Source organism: Lissotriton vulgaris, chromosome 6 (assembly GCF_964263255.1).
Source record: "Lissotriton vulgaris chromosome 6, aLisVul1.2, whole genome shotgun sequence".
Lineage (NCBI taxonomy): Eukaryota > Metazoa > Chordata > Amphibia > Caudata > Salamandridae > Lissotriton > Lissotriton vulgaris.
The window spans coordinates 1,793,429,849-1,793,450,949 of NC_141694.1; the positions used below are offsets into that span (position 1 = coordinate 1,793,429,849).

The 21,101-nt window shown below is 45.9% G+C and overlaps 1 protein-coding gene across 2 annotated transcripts in view; it reads right to left on the bottom strand.

The window, feature by feature from the left end:
- Positions 1-15,819, bottom strand: part of LOC147709500 (uncharacterized) — a 212,623-nt gene extending 196,804 nt beyond the window's left edge. Inside the window, exon 1 of one of the 2 annotated variants that reach the window (XM_086928057.1) lies at positions 15,608-15,819. In XM_086928057.1, the coding sequence (XP_086784183.1) occupies positions 15,608-15,751 (144 nt within the window). In that variant the 5' untranslated portion in view covers positions 15,752-15,819. The remainder of the gene's footprint in view (positions 1-15,607) is intronic. The other variant, XM_086928058.1, reaches the window with a different exon arrangement.
- Positions 15,820-21,101: the final 5,282 nt, after the last annotated feature.

Genomic DNA, 21,101 nt, shown 5'->3' on the forward strand with positions numbered 1-21,101 from the left:
AGATTCCACGGCATCAGAGATACAATCAAACCTGGCCGCCATCCAATTAGAGCAAAGAGTTCCTTTGGCCACACACGAAAAGGGGCATCTTCTGGATCCTATTTTCAGTAATAGCGACCAGCTCAAAGTAGGCCTTATTAACAAGCTCCCATGGACCGATCACTTCCTGATAGCCTTCACCTGGACTACAAGTAAACCACTCCCTTCCCTGTTTACATCCAGGAAAACTCGAAACTGGTCAAAACTTCCTCTTGACAACTGGACGAAGACTCTCAGTAACACCAGACCCTCCCTTTCTCACAACCCTACATCCAATAACATCAGATATGAAGACTGGCTAACAACCTCTTTGGACTTAAGTTTCCCATCATATCCATCTAGATCAAAAAGACAGAGCAAATCAGCCCAATGGTATTCAGAAGATCTTAGAAACCAGAAACGCCTATGCAAGAGACAAGAGAGGAAGTGGCGCATATCCTACAACCAAGCCAAAAAAACTATTTACAAGGAAATGATTAGGGAATACAAAATGGCCATAAAAAATGCGCAAGCAGCCTACTACACCCATAAAATAACAGTGGCAAAATCAAAACCGAAAGAAATATACCACATAGTAAACTCTCTGACAAAACCACCCCCGCCCGCCTCAGACAATAACAATTCATTGTCCAAATGCAATGACTTGGCTGAATTCTTTTTCCAAAAAGTAAATAAAATATACTCCTCTTTCCTTAACTCACCTACCGATCTGTCCCCTCAATGCTTGGACTTTGCCCTGGATAGGGATATTGAGCTGAAATCATTTCCCTTGATAACAATGGAAACTTTAAAGAAACTAGCCCTACAAATAAAAACCGGTTCCCCTTGTGATCCGGCCCCTCCAGGCCCACTGGGTCTAGCCAGTGACATTATCTTCCCCACTCTGCTAGAACTGCTGAACTCTTCTATATTGAGTAAGACAGTACCCGTAACCTGGAAGCATGCAATGGTGCGGGCCCTCCTAAAGAAACCCTCCCTGGACCCAGCTAATGCGGGTAACTACCATCCAATCTCCTTGCTCCCATGGGCGTCAAAAATCCTGGAGAAGCACGTCAACACCATTCTGACGACATTTTTAGAGGACAACCACCTCCTTGATGCTTCCCAGACGGGTTTTCGCCCCAAACATGGGACAGAGACTGCCCTACTAGCTGTAACCGAGGAGGCAAGACGGATCTTGGATCGAGGGGGATCAGTGGCAGTGATCCTCCTCGATCTACGCGCCGCGTTCGACACGGTACACCACAAGATCTTGTTGAACCGTCTTGTCGACCTGGGAGTATCCGGAGATGCCCTGTCGTGGCTGGAATCCTTCCTGTCAGACAGAACCTTCCAGGTCTTCGACGGCACATCTGTATCCTCCAGTAGGCCACTGGGGTGCGGAGTGCCGCAGGGCTCTTCCCTAAGCCCTACGCTCTTCAATGTGTACATGAGGCCGCTGGCTGGGATTGTTCGTCCGCATGGTGTTAATATTATCTCCTATGCGGACGACACCCAGCTGGTGGTCTCCCTTTCACAGAAGAGCGGTCTCCAGACTCCACCTGACCTGGCGGCCTGCCTGGAGGACGTAAAAAGGTGGATGTCGAGCTCATGCTTGAAGCTTAACGATGATAAAACGGAGCTCATGCTCCTTGGCCCAGCAACTCCTTCCACTCTGGAGCTAATATGGCCCTCAAGTATGGGCACTCCCCCTCTCCCCAAAGACAACATCAAAAGCCTGGGAGTATGGCTCGACAAATCGCTGAGCCTAAATACTCAGGCCACTAAGGTGTCAGCCACTTGTATTGGCCTTCTCAGGGTAATCAAAAAAATTCTCCCCCTCCTTCCATTCGAGGCCAGACAAATTGTCATACAGGGCCTGATCCAATCACAGCTGGATTTTAACAATGCCCTTTATCTTGGAGCCCCGGACTATACTCTACAAAAACTTCAGCGCACTCAAAACTGTGCTGCCCGGGCGCTCCTGGGAATCCCTCGGAGGACCTCAATAAAATCCGGCCTAAAAACTCTACACTGGCTGCCTGTCAGGGATAGAGTAAAATTCAAGGCTCTCTGCATCGCCCACCAGACTTTCTGGAGAACGGGCCCAGAAATCAACTCTTCCCTGATCTCCCCATACCAACCCAATAAAACTCTACGCTCCTCAACTGCTACACTTGCCAAAATCCCTCGAATATTTAGAACTAGAGCAGGAGGACGCTCGTTCTCATACAACGTTGCCAAACTGTGGAACACCCTCCCTCTGCAGATGCGAAACAATACAAATCTCACCAGTTTCAGGAAACAGCTTAAAACCCTCCTGTTCAACAACTAGTAACCTCAGTGGTCAGGTTTGTTGGTTTAGCTCCAGCGCCTGGATGCCTCAGGGCAACTGTAGCGCTCTATAAGCCTAATTTTCATTTCATTTCATTTCATCTAAAGTGCATACAAAATGTGATTATAAGATTTGCTAGAAATATACCAATGCTTACATTTTGATTTCGATATGCCAAAGCTTACATTTTTTACCCTATCAGATTAGAACATGGGAGTACAACATTTTAATATCACTTGTTAGAATGACTATAAATGTTGAAAAAAAGTGTTAAGCACAGGATGTAAGTACTGTATGCGTTTTTGCTCATGTATAAGTCACTGAAAATAGATGAAACTTGCTGTCAAACCCCAAGACAGATTCTTTGAAAATCCACCGATTATGTGGTTTTCGTTACTTTTGAAAACATATGGAAATGTTCACAAAATCATGCTTGTTAGTAAATAACATCGACTACTAAGAGCACTTATTAATTCAAATGTCGATACTACGCTATAGCTAGATCTGCTAAATGTCATAATGTTACTCTTTCAAGATGGCGCTTAATACTTTGAACAAGTCCCCTTTCAATCACCTAACAAACGAATTTAGCTTTTAACAAATAAATGGAGATGTTCGCACAATCATGCTCGATAGTCACTGATTTTTACCACCAAGAGCACTTATTAATTCAGATGCCAACACTACGGTAGGGCCTAATCTGCCAAATATTACAATGTTACTCCTGTAAGATGGCGCTCGACATTTTTTACTAGTCCCCTTTTGATCTCCAAACGAATTAACTTAAGCGCGCTCGAACACGCATTTTCGACTCTTCCCCCGTGCGTGTGTTTGCTTCGCGGGACGATTAAGGCACCCTTCCAGGTAACTGCCGTGCACTGATTTTGGCGCCCTTTATGAATTCATTTAATTTGCTCTGCGCTTAAGTCGTTACGCAATTCAGTCATGACTCTTCCCCCCCCCTTTTCAGATCGATTTAAGACGATCATCTCATTTACTGTGATCTCATCGTACTACCCCAAGGTAATGAAATCTAGCTTGACTTCACTGACTTTGCCGAGCGCTTGTAAACGGTTGATATGATTATTTTCAGATTATACTTCTTTTTCAGAATCTTTTAGATTTCATGATTTGAAAGTCTACCAATTGCAAGCTCCACGCTCACTCTGGCCATTTGAGGCAGTGCGGTTGCTAATACCACACGATATTTTGGATTCATATGAGGTAACCAGCTATAATAGTTCACCTCAGTGGGCTGTTTCTCGTAACTCATGTTTCCAATACAGCTAACACGCTCTATATATATACAATTACAGATCAATTTGACGTTGCCTTTCCTCATTTTTTCACGCTTCTGATTTTCGTGACAGAGAACAATAATTAAGGTATGATAAGGAAACTATATCTCCTTTTTCGAATTATGACCTATTCAATACCGGTCTTTAATACAGGCTTTATTTAAATTCTCCCATTCAGCTTCTTGTGCCTGAATCTACCTCTTTATACCAGTAATCCTTCTGCCACTCCGAGGGCTAACATATGAAGGTACTTATTTATGAAAGTGCTTTGGCCTTCTCAAATGACGCTCTATTCCTATTTTTGAACAAATCGTTTGCATGTCAACAATGAAATGGAGAAAAATGTATAAAGTGATGATAAACTGTGTCCAATTCACATGCCAGATTTACTCTTTATAGGACCCTTAGTTAAATACATCATGTGACTTTTCAGGTCCTAATTCTTCAGCACATCTCCATCTGTTTGTCTATTTTAACTCACAAATGCAGCAGATAATATTGATGTGCCTTTCACTTGAATAAATTGTATGTATTGTTTAGTTTAATGTTCTTTATGTTGTATTTTTAGGTGTATAATGTTTAATGAAATTATAAGATTCGATTCAATTGTAAATATATTTTTGTTTAATTTTGCAATAGGGCCTTACAAATATTAATTGATTAGTCCTGAAGATGGTCTCAGAGAAACATTCATAGGAGACCGAAACGTCGACCCCCACCCTTACCCTATGAGAATTAATAATATTTACATATTGGATAGGTGTGCTCAGGTTCTACAGAAAAGTGAACTGTGATTATTTTGCTCTTCCTGTATTCCTGTTTATATATTTGTATTTTTAAATCCCTTGTGACTTACCTTTAGATAAAATCAAATATTTTGCATATGCACCTTCTTGTTATTGTTTTCCTTGCTCATTGTTGTGGGAGTGCAACTGTGAGTCGCTGTGGTGTTTGGTGACGCGGGGCTATCAGGACCTTTGCCTTTGTTCCCTGGATTGTAAGGAGCGAACCTTGCCGCTGGCCCTGGATTCCCTGAACTGACCTTTTCCGTTTGCTGCCTGGATTCCCTGACTGAAGAGGAGAAGCTTGCCGGGTCGTCAGGGCGGGACTGCGAGTCCCAGCAGGACTAGCGCTCTGGTCATCAACGCACCTGCGACTCTTCCCGCCCCCCCGCTCCGCCTGCAGTACTTAGACGGCTCGCGGGAGCCGCTCGCAGCCTTGGGAATGCAACTGTGAGTCACTGTGGTGTTTGGTGACGCGGGGCTATCAGGACCTTTGCCTTTGTTCCCTGGATTGTAAGGAGCGAACCTTGCCGCTGGCCATGGATTCCCTGAACTGACCTTTTCCGTTTGCTGCCTGGATTCCCTGACTGAAGAGGAGAAGCTTGCCGGATCGTCAGGGCGGGACTGCGAGTCCCAGCAGGACTAGCGCTCTGGTCATCAACGCACCTGCGACTCTTCCCGCCCCCCGCTCCGCCTGCAGTACTTAGACGGCTCGCGGCCCCCGCTCCGCGGGAGCCGCTCGCAGCCTTGGGAATGCAACTGTGGGTCACTGTGGTGTTTGGTGACGCGGGGCTATCAGGACCTTTGCCTTTGTTCCCTGGATTGTAAGGAGCGAACCTTGCCGCTGGCCCTGGATTCCCTGAACTGACCTTTTCCGTTTGCTGCCTGGATTCCCTGACTGAAGAGGAGAAGCTTGCCGGGTCGTCAGGGCGGGACTGCGAGTCCCAGCAGGACTAGCGCTCTGGTCATCAGCGCGCACCTGCGACTCTTCCCGCCCTCCTATCTACGTGTCCTCGCGTACGCGGGACGCGCGCGGGCCGCAGCCCGGGGCGAAGCCCTGGCAAAGGGCGGGCCCTCTAAGGCCCTCGTAGGTCAGAGTAGGCTGGGCTGGGCCCACCCATTAACGTCTGTAGATCTGTTGTCTGTGCTACAGGCGGGTGAATGGCTATGCTGTCTGAAGAGGGAACTCCTGGGAAAAGAGGAAGACTACGCAACGGGTCTCTGGACAATTACTTCCCCAAGGTCTTGTGTGAGGGTGACAAGGATTCTATTCTGGCTGAGCGGCGACGTTCAGTCGAGAGTCTGAAAAATAGATCTCTTACTGACAGTGCTCCTCTTACTATGGCCCGGGAGGGAGGTTCACTTGATATGAGTGGGGAAACTGCCAGTCAAGAAGGTGTCCCTCTTTTGTTGCGGGATTGAACCCCCACCCCCTGCTTGCCCTCAGACCATATTGTAATTGTTTCCCCTACTCCTAGCCCTAGCCGTACCACTGTTACAGCGAAGCCGAGGAAGTTGAAACCTAAGCAATTAGTTGTTGCCAAGATTCACGGCCCACCACCTAGTAAAAAAAGGAGGAAATTAAGGGCGGCCCTAGGTAAAGCTAAAATCCCGCACTCTGACTTTGGTAAAGTGTTAAAAACTCCCACTACAAATGAGAGGGTACTAGTGGAGGTGCCGGAACTTCCATCATCTGAGGCACCACCGCCAGAAACCAAATCACCTGAAATAGTCACACAGGTTGTAGGTTCTGATAGTAATGTGGGGGTGTAGCATCAGATATTCCATCTCCCCCCACATTAATAGGGAACTTGGAATTCTTACTGAGATCTCTCCTCTTACCTATTAATGAGACCATTAAAAAAGTTGAAATCAGATTGACAATCCTGGAGACTGCTATAAACAGCATGGTTACTTTAACCAAAGCCCAGGGGAGCGGGGTGGTGCATCCCATACCTCCAGTTAGGCTACCTATTAACAATGTTGCTAATACCCCAATCGCCCCACCCCAGCCGACTAAACAGAAGCCACAGCCCCAGGGTAGGGCTGAGCCCGGCACTCAAAATCCACCCCCTCCTAAACATATAAATACTCCAGTAATTGAAACGGGTGGTGACCCCAAAAGGTTAGTGACGAAGGCCCCCACAACTAACAAACGGGAGGAACATGGGGAAGGTAGATATATTAGAGGCCTAGTAAACAAGGGGCCGCAAGTGGAAATTCCCCCAGAAGCAGTGCCCTTTGTGGTAGTTTTGACCGGGGTTCCACCGTTAGCAGGAAATAAGAAGGAGGGATATGCTGAATTAAAAAATAAAATCAGACACTGGTTGAGGACATATGGGCCCATAGCACACAATATAGATGGGGATATAGTGCATATCAGGCGGATCAATTGGCTGGGTAGTAGACGCAAAGATATTGAAGGGGACATAGTGGTGGTTAACTTTAGAGACCCTCGGGCAGTAGACTACATTCTAAACTGGCCCACTGGAAGTGGGGACACTCGTATTATCGCTCGGGCCCTAACATATTTCTATCCTAGGTCAGAGGCTTTTCCCCCCAATCACCAAAACAAGTTCCACCGTTATACACCAAACCCTCCCTTACCATATAGCAGCATTTATTCTCAGTACGGGCAGTACCCTGCCCAGGCTGCTGATCACTTTGCCTGGATTACAGTACCCCAGAGACACACAATGAATCATGACACAAGGATGGAACATCTAAGACCCTTTACTCCTCTGGATATTTGCAATAGGTTTTCGCAGCTTTCCGGGTTGGAAGACTGCGATTGATGTTCACAGTCTAAGGGGGAGAGAGGTGGTCAGTTAGGTGTGGAGGCTCCGCGGTCAGGTGGCCGTAAAGGTACAAGGCAGGAGGGATCCCCTGTAGTTCAAAATGCGGCTATCAACAGCACCATTGGGGCTTCATTGGTAGCCGCGAGTACGGTCAGTACGGTTGGCTGCACTGTACACCCCAAATCTTCTATCCGGGTGGTGGGTAGCTGCACGACCAAGGCGGGTATTGATGGGGGGAGCAAGGGGGTCCATACCAAAGTATCCAAGGGCCGACGGGTAATAAACCTGTTATCTTGGAATGTAGCGGGGTTAAAAAGGAAGATGGACATACTGGAATGGCATACATTCATCGAGAAGATCGATGTTTGTCTGTTTCAGGAAACCTGGAGCATGCTACCCATAAACAAACCGGGTTATACTACCTTTTTTTCTCTAGCAGTAAGCAGAGGGAAGGGCAGACCGGCGGGAGGCCTCACGGTCTGGATAAAAATTGATTTGGACTGGGATGTGATCCACCACGATTCGGAGTGTAGTGATATACTACATCTCTCCTCTAGGGGTCATATTGAGGGATGTAGGCTTGAACTATTCAATGTGTATGCCCGAGGGGCCCCAGGGGATACCATTTCTGCAACTATATTAAGTCTAGATTCAGCATTAGTTAATTGTCCTCCTGCAGCTAAAATTATTGTGGGGGGGGATTTCAATTGTACGTTTGAACCTCTCCTCGGAGATGACCCCCTAGGTATCGAAAAAGAAGATTTTAAATGGTCCATCCCAACCTTGTCTTTACCCCCCATTAGAAAATGGTCTGCTAGGGCAATTCAAATTAATGCACTTACCAGGGATCACAAACTAAGAGCTCTTAACGGTAGGACTATGTCCGACCGGGCAGGTGCGTTGACCTTTAATAGGCTCATAGGGCCGTCCAGAATCGATTACATCCTAATGGACGTTAGCATTTGGACTGACCTAATTGATATGGAGGTGATACCTACTCAGGATAGTGACAATAACCCCTTGTGCAGCAAGTTTAAGTGGGGTAACTTTAAAGATAGGAGGGTGAGTGCCCCTACGAAGCTAACTAAAGAGATTATCCCATATAACAATAATCGTAGACTGAAATGGGATAAGGCAAACTTGAAGGAGGACCAACTAGGGACCATTAAATCCCTTGTGGTGGGCCTGTATTTGGATCTGGAGGTTTGGGATCGGGAAAACGGGAGTAGCCAGAACCCTCCCACTACCCTTGATACAGTCTATAAAGCCACAATTGAGCAAGTAAGTCACTTTTTTATCTCCAAAGGGAAAAGCCGTAGAAAGAACATCACACCTCCCATTTCAAGCAACCCTTGGTATTCGGACCAGTGCAAGGGTAAAAGGAAAAACCTGACAGAAGCCCTACTTTCAAGGGATCCTTTACTAGTTAGAGCGGCTAGAAAGGATTATTTGAAAGTATTAGCGCTGGCTAAACGCGAATGGGAGGAACAGCATTGGCAGGACCTAACAGATGCTGTGAGCATGAGGAACTCAAATCTTTTTGGGGACTTAATCAATAGAGCTAGACAAGGGAGATCGCAACCACTAGCTGCTCATATAACTAGCCAGCAATGGTTTAATCACTTCTCAGCTTTATATGGCGGAACTGAGGACATAAATAGCCTCGTGGTAGCCAGCTGTGGGGGTGGGGAACCTACAGGGGAGGACGAGCTTCCATTTACGGCCTCTGAAGTAGCAGTGGCTATTAGACACCTAACCCCCAAGAAGGCGGCCGGTCCGGACGGGATCCCAGGGGACCTCTTGATTGCGGAACCTTTGGCCTGGGCAAACCTAATTGCCACAATAATGAATTTGATTGTAAGGGGCCATCCTGTGCCTGATTCTTGGAAGGGGGCTGAGGTGGTAACTGTGTTTAAGAAGGGGGCAAGAGATGACCCTGCCAATTACAGACCTATCAGTTTGATAGATGTAATCCAGAAAGTGGTTGGCAGGGTCATTATCTCAAGGGTTGGCGACTGGCTGGAGGAGGCTAGCATCCTCTCCCACTTCCAAGCTGGATTCCGCCGAAAGGTAGGCACGATGGACCAGGTCTTTCGCTTTTTTGTTATCTATTGGAAGACAGTTACCATCAAAAAGGGCAGTCTATATATATGGCCTTCATAGATCTTAAAACAGCTTTTGACCTGGTCCCTCGGGCTAAATTGTGGGAGATTCTAGGAGGGATGGGCTTCCCCGGTAGACTCTTGAGTTTAATTGTAAAGCTCCACGAGGGGAACTACGCGAGGATCAGATGGGGTACCCAGGGACAGTTAACTGATAGGGTCCCTGTGAGGAGTGGAGTACGCCAGGGCTGTGTTATGGCTCCGACTCTTTTCTCCTTGTTTGAGAATGGAGTGGTGGATCATCTGAGAGGGAAAGAGTCGGATGCCCCATCCGTGGCGGGGGAAAGAATCCCCACTCTACTCTTCGCCGATGACACTATACTGATCTCCAAATCCCCAGTGGGTCTGCAAAAACTTTTGAATCGATTCAGCTCCTTCTGCATAAATAGAGGCTTAACCATCAACACCTCGAAAACCAAGCTGATGGCCTTCTCACCCTCCAAAAGATTTAAAAACAACTTTTCGCTCAATGGGGCCCCCCTGGAGATGGTCTATTCATTCGACTATTTAGGGGTGCGGATAAATAGTCGAATGAATTGGAAGGACCATCTGGCTAAAATGTTACTTGGTCACAAAAGAGTATCTGGGGTGACTCTGAGGGAGTTTCGAGAGTCAACAAGTAAACCTGTGTCCCCGGCCATGGCCATTTATGAGGGTCAGATACTCCCGGCTGCATTATATGGCTCTGAGCTTTGGGGGTTCGAAAACGTTTCTGAACTTTCCTTAGCGGAAAATAAGTTTTTGAGGGAGGTGGTGGCTCTCCCCGCCTCTACCCCGCTGATCCCCTTGCGACTAGACTTGGGTAGACGAGCCCTTAAGGACCTAGTGAGGCTGCGCCCATTGCTCTTCTGGGTCCGCTTAAGAAGGACTAAGGAGCTTGTTAAATATGCTGAAGGGTTGGATGACCTATTATTGCTTGATACTGGCAATAAGATTGGATGGCTGAACAATGTGAGACACCTGGTTTTCCGACTGAGAGATGCATGGGAGACACAAATGCCGCCGCCCAAATTAGTGATCAAGAAGCTATACTGGGATTGGGAACAGGGCGAGGCAATACGCGGTAGGGTTGGGGGTTCACTCACCGATCGGTTTTTAGAGTTCAAATGGGCTAGAAAGCTGGAACCCTTTTTTGATCTGATAACCAAACCTCTAGACAGAGCGTTATATTTAAAACTAAGGTACGGGACCCTCCCGGTGCATGAATTCACCGCGAGGTGGTCCAACTCTGGTGTCCCTTCGCGTTCGTGCCCTGGTTGCGCAGCCCCTAAGGAGTCTGTGGCCCACCTTTTTTTTTGCCTGCCCCGCCTACAAAGTGGCTCGGAAGATCTGGCTGAAACCTGTATGCAGGGAGTTGGGGTTGAGGTGTCACAGTCTGGCCTTACGTGTACTCTCTACTGACTCAACATCCACTGCCATGATATGCGGGGTGGCAACATTTTTGAGTAGTGCATGGCTGACGCGCTCAAGGATATTGAAGCTGCATTCTAGGCTACCAATTGATTGACTGTATGTAATTGATGGCTCTCCTACTTAACTTAGTGAACTGTTGAGGATGCTTCGTCCTAGGTCTATATTAATTATACTGTTATATTTTATCACTGTTTTTAGCGGGGGAAATGTACTTTTATTGTGTATATGTACTCTTTTATGGTGAACAATTTTTACCGAATAAAGATATTCAACAACAGTTTAATGTCTTTATGTGTGAACAGTTATTTATGAATTGAATACATATGATTGACCGAACTAAACTCCACTAGGACCATTAAATTGTCCTTCATTGAAATATTTCTAAAAAGCATTGAAAAACGTTTGGAATAAACTCCCTTGGAGGCACCTCTTACACATTTCATACTTTTACCCAAGCCCCCAAGGGTATATTGGGTTGCTCACTGTGTGTACCTTATCTGGAAGGTAGTCACGATCAAGAAGGGACGTTGTGTTTGTTGACCTTCAATCAGCATTCAACTCTATCATACCAAGCTATGGGCTGCTCTTAGGGATCTTGGGCTACCTAGTGGCTTGCTCCAACTTTTGGTGTGTCTGCACCAAGGTGACTATGCCAAAGTTAGGTGGAACCCCGGTGGAGACTTAACTAACAACATAACAGTCTCAAAAGGGGTGCGACAGGGCTGTGTTCTGGTCCCAACCGTGTATACTCTATACATGAATGGGCTTATTGATTAATCATATGATTGTGGAGGTGATGCTCCAAAACTTGCCGGAAAACTTGTTCCTTCTCTTTTATTTGCAGATGACAAGTTACTCATCTCGAAAACCCCAATGGGCATACAGATTGTTTTAAATAGGCTTGCTTCAACCTGTGAGGACCGGGGCCTTGAAATTAATTGTTCTGAAAGAAAGTTCATGGCTTTTAATCCTCATAAGGCCTTCAAGGGGAAATTAAGGCTGGGCTCAAACCACTTACAACAGGTCAAGGTTTTTGATTACTTAGGAGTTAGACTGCTAGTAACCTGGTATGGTCATCCCAGATTCAGAAGAGCACCCTCACACTCCAGCATGTGGATAGGACTATAGTAAAACAAATCAAACGATCGGTTGGGTTCAGCCCTCTGTGGTGCTTAATTATGGGGTTTGGAACAACTATATCAATTAGAGGTTGCCGATAACAAATTTTTAAGATCAATACTAAAACTACCAACTAACACACCATTACTATAGAACTTGCAGAGAGGCTTCGGACTGGTGCCTCTCAGTCTCCACGACCTGTTTGATAGCCAGAGTTGGGAAATGTATACACCAGGTAAAAATGGCACTCGACTCCCACTTAACGGCATTGTCTGCAAGTTAACTGGAAGCCTTCGGCCACAGTTATCCAACCTGGGCTGGTTTAAAGATCCATGAGGAATCCATCTATCGCCAACTGCCCTTGGTGCATGAATTGACTCTACCGAACTTTCATGTGCCACCCCTTTTCAGTTGGGAAACACTGGTGCAACCTATACATCACTCCTTTAAAAGAACTCTGTTTTGGTCAGCTTAACAGGTCTAACATGTTAGTATTTTAACTTAAAGTGATATTCACTTTTATGAGTGGATTTTTATCTTATACTGTAAAGATTTTAAGTGTCACACCATTACTACTGATACTCCTTGATCTTGGCTATGGTCTATTACTCATTCTGCTGTCCTGAAGGCTCTTGTGTATTGCGTGAGACTCTGGACAAGCTACTCCCAGATCCCTGTCAAAGAAGCAGTGGAACAAATATTAATCCTTGAAAGACAAGGCCGGGCGCCTGGGTTGGTTTAAGAAATGTCAAGCAGTGGCTCTACAACTGGGGTTGGGGACCACGTGGTCCCTAAAGACCATGACCCAGAAAATATTTCCCCAGCTCAAAAAAAAAATAATGGGACTACATTGAGTTCTCGTGTACTAAACCCATGGCAGGAGGCACTTTAACTGGTAGATTTTTAGAATGTAAATATAGTTTTAAGTTTAATAATTATATGAATGAAGTTGAACCCTCTCAGGCACAAGCACTTTACATACAATTCAGAACTGAGGCCCTTCCCCTGAACACATTGACCCACACTGAAACCACAGAACACTTTATGTTTATTTGCCCAACTATGTACACAGTAGAAAAAGATGGATTATTCCTGCTTATCGATTATTGTCATTTACTCACTCTGCAGATGCATTATGTGTGTTTAGATCCGATAGAACTTGGTAGGTTGTGTTTACACTATCCAGATACGTGTTGTATGCTTGGTGGCTTAGGTCTAAGACGTGAGTTATCTGCATAGTTATATGAAAAAACAATGTAGAGAGGTATGAGCCTACGTCGAAATCGAGGGTATATTGCAATTACTGATGCACCCGAACTAACTTGATGCCTCCTTTGGAGGAATCTAAATAATCATTTTTTTAAATTGTTTTAGAAGGTCAATGAATTTTAAACAGACAAATATTATATAGTTCGCTGTCTAATGATGTTTCACAAAGTTTTTACCATGGAATATTACTGCTTTCTTTAAAATGTTTTAAATGTACAAGGTGAATTGTTTAATATGTGAATAATCACTATTGATCAAATAAAGTATTACTAACTCAGTGCACCCTTTAACAACAGTGCCCTATATCAGTGCTGTGCTGTGGTATAAAAGCTAACATCAAAAACATTTCAAAATGATAAATTTATTTTTCACATCATGTTACTTCAACATAAAAGCTATGTTTTACGCATGCGATATATTAAAAGGGTCTCTATTGAGCGCATGCTCATTTTCTGCTGATCTTCAACCTGCTTCAAAGGATTTTGTGCTCTCAGCGCATGTTTGTGCAGGATAATGGCTATAAGCAGAGTTGCTTCCCTTACGCAGTGTTAGTGATGGACATGTCTAGGTTTAATGTGTCGCGACTGCGATGGCAAGAATATGAGGCTCTGTTGATTAGTGCTGTTAGACGACTGCTTGGTAACCCAGTTTTCACTAGCAGAAAAGGAAACGGCACAGGAAAAACTACTGAAATCAGTGCAGTGGCCTGGCCTCCTAATTCACAATACACTGTCATCCACTATCAGGTCACATGGACCCCACACATACGACCTGGCCCTTTTGCTCAGGAGAATGCATTTTCCGACTGCCGCTATTTTAGTACTAGTTTCAAGCCACATCTCTTCGCGGATCCTGGCTGCCTCGCGGCGCACTGCGACTGTCCCTTCCCCTCACCCCAGGATCGGATTGGTAAGGCGGGCACTTGGGAAATGGCCGAAGGGCCGGTAGCCAAGTTCCAGCTGTGGGTGGCTTTTTGGGCAGCCTGGGGGCCGTCTGTGATGTTAGGATGCCGCACTGGGTCCGAGTGGCCATTCATTATTGAGCGGGGGCAGAGGCCTGAGCAGAAGTGGTCTCACTTGCACTCATGTATGGCTCAGCAGTGTGAACTAATCTGTGCATTTTTTCTATCAAAGCGAAGTTAATAAAACATACCCATCACCCCCTTTCTTTTCACAAAACTTCGCTGAAGCGGTGTTTTGCGGCAAGGCAATTCGCAAACGTGGGCCACTTTTTTTGTATCCCAATCCAACCCTGCCTCACTCAGTTACATTCCCGCCGGACCCCTTCCCTTTCTGTTTATTTTCTTCTTTTTTGCCACAGCAGGTAGCTTTTGCTCGCCTCTATTGCTGTCTCTGAAAACGAACGTCTAGATGCCCAATGCACAGAACATCTGCCTTGGTTTGCTTTCACTACACCCCGTCACCTGACAACTCTCTCTGACTCTTTTGTCGTTATCCATTCAAATCCGCTCTTACCGCCCGCACATTCCAAAAGGCCAGTGAAAAGCTTACATATAAAAATCATTTGATATTTATAGTTTAATATTTACAAAGTTACTAACAATACATAATAAATACAATATTCGGTAGGTGCTCGCCCGTGTGTATCTTCCTATTCAGTCGTGCAGTGGTGCATTTGCAGTGCTAAAGGGACACACTACATGTGAACAAAATCCACCTTTCCTTTTACAGCACTACTGGTCCATCCCACCCCTGCTTTCCACTGTTTCCTCACCATCTCCTTTCCTTCCTAGCTCTTTACAAAGGCCAAATAATCACGGATTTGAAAACAAAAAAAGTATAATTTGCACTGCCTATAGGTCTAACTTTCCCTAATGCGAGACCGATTGCATTACAAATGTTTGTTATAATTATAATGAAGAGGGGAGGGGGTAGAAACACAATCTTGTTCGAAGGAAAACAGGGCGGCGTGGCGCAATCGCTGCCACTGAGAGAACCGGAACCGGAAGTGAAACCCTCAGTCAACCCCGGCTTTTATAAACTAAAACCATTTGCATTCTGGGACCTGTAGTTTCGCGCGTGGATCAGGCTCAAAATCCCAGCAAGTAAAATGCTGCTAGGACTAGCAGTGGTCACACATACCTGGGACCCCCTGGCTGCTATGAAACTGGCCCCTCCCCTGAGATTCAGCACCCCGAGTCTGCGTTGACCGCTGAGAGTAAACAGGCTTGGCGGATGTACCCGGAAGTGCTTTTTAGGGAGGTTCTCGTTCAAAAGTCTGATTTGCCACAGCACAGAGCGCATTGATAATAAATGTCACATTTAGAGAGAATGCCGCGTGGACTACAATTAGTAATTAATGCAAGATCAAATAAACCACCCAGCAAGCAGAACGTCAGCGGAATGTCATATTTAAATAGGATGGCATTGCCCCTCCTCCACCCTGCCCTTACCTCTGAGGGGTTCGCTTCAGCCCGCCGCCCATCGCGGTGCTGAGCAGAGGGTGTGCCCAGACCTCCTCTCTCCCTGGTGCTCCCAGAAGCCTTGTTGAACGAGCCTTCATTTCTTTGCCACGCATAATTCCACCGATTAGACATTTTTGACCGAGAAATGAAAGTGAAACTTTTCTAACTTCCACGTCTATGAGTCGACATCTCTGCCCTCTAGCGGCCGCACTTTGTATTATTTATTTTGCAGTGTAGTATTACACACAGGCACTGTTTCAGTTTATCTGGTTTGTAATTTTTCTGATCACTTGACAAAAAGCTTTAAGTAACTGTGTGAGAGGGGGTGTGTTGATCTTCCCTACGAGCTTTTGGTTGAGCAATGAGCAAGACATGTTTGCTTCCACTGTAAAATAATGCTTGCTTTACCCTTTTTTGCTTTGTTCGAAAGCTTAGAGTAGGAGTGGGTTGGTTATGGGGACAGAGATATAGGCCTCATTGTTCTTTGGGTAAAATTGTTTCCGATGCTTTAACTGTGATTGTGTGATTGATTGTTGTGAGAAGTTAACAGCAAAGACAGTAGGTCTCGTGTTCATTGAGAAAAAGTCCTTAAAGCCGATAGGCCTATAAGGGTGGATTGTGGTTACTCTGCCTTTCAACAGTAATTTTGTTACATTGACACTGTAAATTACCTTAGTATGCAAAGGTGTTGGTTGGCCCTTCTGAAAAACATGGGGGTTGGCGAGGGGTAGAGGTTTGCACTACAAGAATTCAACTGTAATGTTGAACACATTTGTGACAGTATGATTGATTGCTGCCTTGTGGGGACACTTTTGACAGTAGTCCCACTTTAGTTATGCATCTGAGCTAATAATAATAAGGGCTTTCGGTCTGGTAAATTGGGATGGATTACATCAGATGCTATAGGTCTGATCCGTTTTTTTTTTAAGTTTGATTTTATTGAAGAAATAAAAGGTCATCGAGGGGAAAGAGAAGAAACAGGAAAATGAATATGGCAATAATGTACATCATAAAGGGAAGACAATAGCAAATATAAAATATACAAAAGAGAAATAAGCAATATAATAAAGTCGCATAAAAGGCATGTGTAGCAAGCATGATAATTTATATAAACAAATTAAAATAGGTAAAAAGCAGATACATATTAAAATAACATTGTAAAATAAATATTGAAGAAAAAGGCAATAGGGGAATCAAGGTGGCTTGCGTACCTCAACCGAATCAGGATCCAGGGAGGTGATGGCGGGAGCAGAGGAGGAGAGATAATTCACTAAAGGAAGCCAAATGAGGTCTCGTTTAATTGACAAGGAGATGGGGGAGACATAGTTGGTGTCTAAACGATGATGAAAACAGACTGTAAGTAAGTAAGTAAGTAAGTACAATTTTATTGTGTATGGTTTGTTAAAACCTTTACAAAAAAGTGAATTTCAAAAGAGCTTATTCCATAAAATAAATAAATAAAAATGCATCTACAGACTGATGTCCATTTTGGAGTAATAAAGTCTATCTTTCATTATCTAAGTTCAAAGTCATTTGTTTCACTAATACTTTGGGTTTTGTCCCTTTGATTACCTCTTTTTCGTTTTTCAGCAGTAGGAGGCTCGCTTTCTGAAAAAATCTGGTGGCCCTGCAGGCTATCTGCAGCTGTTGGCTGTTCAGTACTAACATGACTGCCGACCGACAAGTTCTGATTTGGAAAAGGCGGAATATTTGAAGGAGATAATACCGTCTCAAGTTGCTCAGAGAGGGACAGATGCACAGGACGTGAATCAAAGTTTCTTCAGAGAGACCACAAAGTCTGCACAGTGCTGTTGGCCATATTTGCCGCCATGCCGGGATTTGATCTTTTGAAGTATAGGTTCCCAGCCGCAGTCGTAGTATCATTTGTTGCGTAGATGGTGTTATGTAGTTAACCAGATACGGTTGCGGGACGCATCTCTCATACGTAGCCAGTACCATCCAGCCATGTTTTTTCTTAGCCAATGCTGCTTTGTCAGCAATCCAGGATTTGTGTTTTGCAGCACCATTGGCTACTTTTTTAAAGGCCACAAAGGTATGTTTGGTGTTCCACGTCTCTTGCATGTCCAAGTTTTTCAATGCTTCTTCCAGTGTTGTTTTCCAAGCCTTTTTTCCTTTTGCTTGATTGTTAATTTCAGACCAACAGTGACCCATCAGCGTGTCCTCTTGAGCTGCTTTTAGTTTCCAGCACGTTTTTATTATGGCGGCTTGTCTGGCTTGGTGCTGATTTAGTAACCCGAATTCGAGGCGTACCTGCGCCTGTGATGCAAACTGCGGGATTTGGTAAAGATGTTTAAACAACGCTGACTGTTGGAGGTTCAGGAAATTTACGTCTTTGCCTCTATATAGGTCGGAGCCGTACGTGAGGGAAGGTAAAAATTTGGCAGCAATCACTTTCAGCAGGTATTCATTAGATGGACATTTTATTTTTGTTTTTAGTATGTTTAAGGCGAACCGCAGTTTATTTGCCTGGGCTTTTCTGTACAGGGTGTGCTCTCTTAATGACCATCTTGAATCAACCAGTACTCCCAGATACTTATAGGTGGCACTTTGCTCTATGTTGTTTCCGGCGATGTGCCATCTGAATGATTGCTGCCCTGGCTGAGACGCAAAGCAGACCACTTTCGTTTTTTTGTAGTTGAACTGCAGCCCATGCATACAGGTGTATTTGTGCAGCCTTGTTATAGCGCGTTGGAGACCCAGCAGCGTTTGGCTGCAAAGGACTATATCGTCAGCATACTGCATGCTCCTTATTTTGTATTGGGCTAAATTTGGCGGGTCACTTTGGATCTCTGAGATGCTCTTGTCGAGGTCCGCAGTGAAGATGTTGAAAAGGGTGGGGGCCAATACACATCCCTGCTTGAGGCCGATGTGGGTGGGGATTTTTTTTTTTGTTGAAAATTCTTTATTGTCAGGAGTATAGAAGAGATATTCATACCGACATTTTGTAGTTGTAGCGATATAACAGCATTATGATCCCCTAGTGGGGAAAGGATTTAACACAATTTACATCAACCGCCATCATTTCCAATTATGGCCTAGTAGCTGAAAAGTGAATAGAACAGTCATATGTATTACATGGCCCAGTTTCACCCCTTCTTCTTAACGCCCATCCCGTCCACACTATTTCAATTCAGTAGGCTGACCTCACCCATACGTGGTGTTTAGCGGGAACATATAAGAATAAAGAAAACAAGTCTATAAACCCAACAACGGTCATCATTATACCAATAAGTGTGTACGTTCACAAATACTATCCTACAGGCTCATACATTCAGCATCCCGTCTTCAGTGGCCGTGCATACCCTCCGCCTCCCGGTCCCTCCCCTGTTGATGCTGGCATATCCATTGCCACTAGTCCTCGTCTTCCTCCGATTCCGAGTCCTCACCCTCCGGCAATGCCTCACATGGGTTACCCCTATATTTGTTCCATGGCATCCACACCCGATTCCATTTGCGGGGGCAGGCTCTTAGTACATATACTGCTCTCTCCTTTACCATGAGAAGGTCCATGTTTCTTATCCACCCTGCCACCGTCGGCAACTTCGGAGCGCCCCACCTCTGTGCAATGTCTCGTTTGGCCACTGTCACTGCTAGGGTGACCCACAGTTGTCCATATCTGTTTAAGTCTGTAGGGTCCCAAATGTTCAACAGGCACCTACGAGGTTCCGGTAGGACAGAGACATTGATGGCCTGAGAGACTGTGCGCATAATCTGCCGCCATGTTTCCCTGATTTGTGGACATTCCCATAACGTGTGTAGGAGAGTCCCTTCCTCCCCGCATCCCCTGAGGCAGTATGGGTGTGGTGTTCTCTGTATTTTGTGGAGTAGTGTGCGAGTGTAGTAGGTGCGGTGTAACACCTTGAGCTGCACCAGTCGGAATCTGGCTGATATGCCCACTTCCCTCGGCGAGGCCAATGCCTCATTCCACTCCGCTTCATCCATGTCGCCCAATTCTTCCACCCACTTCTCTTTAAGTTTGTGTGTGGGATCTGGCAGGTTGTTAATCAATTTTTTGTACGTGAGTGAGGTCGCTTTTTGCTCCATGAATTCGGTGAGTAGCCTATCTTCAAGTGGCGATGATTCTGGGAGTGTAGTGTCTGGTGGGATCGCTTGCAGTAGTGCATGCCGGATTTGTACATATCGGTACAATTCAGTGGGCCCCAGGCCGTATTGTTTCTGGAGGTGCTGGAAGGGAATAACCGTGCCTTTGTCCCAGAGGTCCCCCACCACGAGATCCCTATGTCGTCCCATCTCGCAAACCCCTTACAAGTCCGTAGGTTACCCAGTGTTTTAGTGTCCCATAGCGGCGTTAGCCTGGTGATTTTACCCTTCCACCCTAGGCGTGATTGCGCCGTATGCCAGATTGTCGCTGTGTGGAATGTTGGGCCAAGCAGGGCTTTCACCTGCGGGTAGTTGTACAGCACCGAGAGCATGCCCTCAGTCCCCAGTTGCGACCAGTCCGCCTTATATGCGGGGTCTTCCCGTGAGGCGTGGATCCAATGATTAATAACCTTAAGCTGTGACGCCCAGTAATATAGTTGGAGGTTGGGTAATGCAATACCCCCCTCGTACCAGCTCTTCACCAGTTTTGCCTGCGCTATCCGCGCCGGGCCATTACTCCACAACAGGCTGGAGACCAACGCCGCTACCCGTCTAAAGTACTGTGGGTTAACCACATAAGGGGAGTTTTCAAGCACATACAGAAATCTCGGGAGAGCCATCATTTTGTAGAGCGCCGCACGCCCTAGGAGGGTCAGTGGCAGTGCCGCCCAGTATTTGACATCAGCACGCAATCTTTGCAGAGGCGGCTGCAGGTTTTCGGCATAGAACTGCTTAGAGTCATTCGTCACATAAATACCCAAGTACTTAAAGGAGGAGGTGGTTACTGTGAGAGGACAGTCAGCCGGCAGCACCGGAGCCGGGCCCTTAAGGACATAGAGTACAGATTTGGACCAGTTCAGAGTATATCCCGAGGCCCTGCCATGTTCATCGCAAATTGCCAACAGGGCGGGGACCCCTTCAGTTGGGCCGGCCATGTATACTAACATGTCGTCGGCGTATAGGGAGACCTTGTCCTCCCACCCGTCGCTCCAAGTGATTCCCCGGAACAACGGCGTCGATCTAAGCAGGATTGCCAGTGGTTCCAGCACTATCGCAAACAACAGGGGCGACAGCGGGCACCCCTGCCTAGTTCCCCTCCCCAGTGGAAAGGTCGAAGATATGCGACCATTTGCAACCACCTGCGCCATCGGTTGGGTGTAGAGTAGTCGCACCCATGCCAGATATTGGGGTCCGAAACCCATGCGGGTTAGGACAGCAAAAAGGTATTCCCACTCTACCAAATCAAACGCCATTTTAGCATCTAGGGAAAGTATCACAGCCTGCTCCGTAAGAAGATGCGCCTTCGCCAGTACCCCATGGACCCTCCGTAGATTCAGCGCTGTGCTTCTGTGTGGCATAA